Here is a 2,229-nt window from a genome sequence, read left to right on the forward strand (position 1 = left end):
TTCTGTTCTAGGTTAAAACGTTTGGACCTCTGACTGCAGGAAATGGGACCAACCTTGATGAATATGTGGCTTTGGTGGATGGGGTGTTCCTGAACCAGGTCATGCTCCAAATGTAAGTTGTTCCTTCTTTCCTAGGTAACTTGTTTTCTTTGAGAAATAGCATACGGTGAACTTTGAGACACGATGTTTTAAGCCCCTAATTTGCTTCATTGGCCAGAAAAATTCAGGTGGTTTAAGAATTAGATCTTGAATGATAATGTTATGCGCTCAGCCCATTATCACAACCTAGGAATTCTACCTGTTAAAATTGTAATACTTTAGTTTTTCATTCTGTCAACCATGTATCGTCACTTGTCTTCAGTACTGAAATCCAAGCCACATTGTGTCTTCTTTGATAATTTGGTAAAATAAGAGAGAGAATGAGAATCTGGTTTCCTAAGATAGGAAAAAAGACTTTACTGTGAAGTTATGTGCATTTGATGCAGAAATGTTTCTTATTAACCTTTATATCTAGAAATAAGTGGCTCAAAATTTGAAACTCGTTAAGTAATAGCAGATTTCAGAAGAGAAAATTTGAAACAGTTCTGATTGGTGAGGACTCTTGCTGTAGTAAGTAATTTAAATGCCTGTAATAACTAAAGCTTGATGAGGTGATTTATTGTGTGAATTATTAGGTTGCTTAATATTTTAGGGATCATTTTAAGGTATTCTTACAGGTTTTGAAATGCAAGTATCAAGTCTTAATAACAATTAGATAACGACTTAGTGGGCAAATCTTTGTCTTTTGTGTTTATAATATTGGGTTTGTACTAAGTAGGAAAGTATGCTTTTGAGATGGAAATTGAATAGTGAAAGTATATTGGTAGCTGGATTAGTAAAATTAAAACTCAGTTTTTATCCAATTACAGATATTGTAGCATACGGGCATTCTAGTACGCTAATGTAGTTTATCAAACTGAATTTTTCAGTTGTGCTCAAAGTAATGCGTACTTAGGCTTATTTCTCTTTAATAGAATCTGATTAGAAGAGGTAGTTTGGAACTTTTATATGTATGGGAAATCGGTGTGTTATTAATAAATAGTTGTTATTAGAGAATAAGTCTGCCTTACTGCTCTGATAACCTTATCAAGTTTGTATTTTATTGATTTAGATTTTTATGTTTAAGACGGTAGAAGTCAAATCTAAAAAAAATTGCTCTCTCGTTAACTTCTCTATGTGCTCAAAGAGATTTATGGGCTGTTTTTCATGTACGTGTTGATCCAACAGGAAAGTATTATACTATTATACATTTTCAACCAGTGTTTTATTTTCATAGGCACCCAAAGAAATATGTATGCTATCTGAATATGTGTGTCTGTTTTCCTTAAGAAAGGAAAAAAGAGCGTAGACATTATTTCCAGGGTTAGTAAATATATTTTTGACAGCTGTGTAATGGAATTATTTTTTATCCTCAAAATATCTAACTATTTCCTAGGCAAAATGGTAGGATAATAAACTGACTTCTGTTTTGGGGAAACTACATGACAGAAAGGGTAGCCATTACACTAGATATTCAGAACTTGTTCCCCTATGTCTCTTTATGTGCTTATTTTTAGACAGAAAATTTTGAATTTGTGTGCTAAAAAAAAATGTGTGTTCACAAAAATAGGGAAATATATTACTTTAGTTTTCCACTTTAATTTTATTTGTACGATTCTTTTTCCAAAAAAATTTGTTTTTTTTTTTTTTGCATCCTAAATGCTTAACTGAGGTGCTAAAAACAAATACATTAGTTTGTTTCCACTTCGAATGCAGTTTTATGCTTAAAAAATATATGTATATTTTGAAAATGATGGTATTCCAAAATAGTGGTTGCCAGGTTGCTGTTTTTCATGAGGGCTAGCTCCTTTCCAAACCACAAATCTGCTTCTGTATTTTCAGTTCCACCTCTCAGTTTCTTTAGATTTTTTTTTTTTTTTGGTGTCCTAATTCTGTTGTAAATGACCTATATAAATTAAAGGAAAAGAAAAGAAAAAAAGTGTACTTTTGCTTTGTTTGAATAATTTGCTAAAATAAGATCAACACAAATTTATCTTAAATTATTTAACTGATAGGACAACAAAATATACATTGTTTTAAAAGCTGTATTTTGCTAATTTTGAAGTCATTAGGATTTCTGTTAAGCACTTTACTTAGATTAATGTATGCTTTAATGTACTTTATTATAAAGTGTCAGTTGTTGCTGTAACT

The 2,229-nt window shown here is 31.2% G+C and overlaps 1 protein-coding gene across 1 annotated transcript in view; it reads left to right on the forward strand.

The window, feature by feature from the left end:
• The first annotated feature begins 14 nt into the window (after positions 1-14).
• Positions 15-2,229, forward strand: part of CCDC88A (coiled-coil domain containing 88A) — a 140,344-nt gene continuing 138,129 nt past the window's right edge. Inside the window, exon 1 of the mRNA XM_011957453.1 lies at positions 15-112. Coding sequence (XP_011812843.1) covers positions 102-112 — 11 coding nt within the window. The 5' untranslated portion in view covers positions 15-101. The remainder of the gene's footprint in view (positions 113-2,229) is intronic.

The sequence above is a fragment of the Colobus angolensis genome, unplaced genomic scaffold (genome assembly GCF_000951035.1).
Source record: "Colobus angolensis palliatus isolate OR3802 unplaced genomic scaffold, Cang.pa_1.0 Scaffold442, whole genome shotgun sequence".
Taxonomy (NCBI): Eukaryota; Metazoa; Chordata; class Mammalia; order Primates; family Cercopithecidae; genus Colobus; species Colobus angolensis.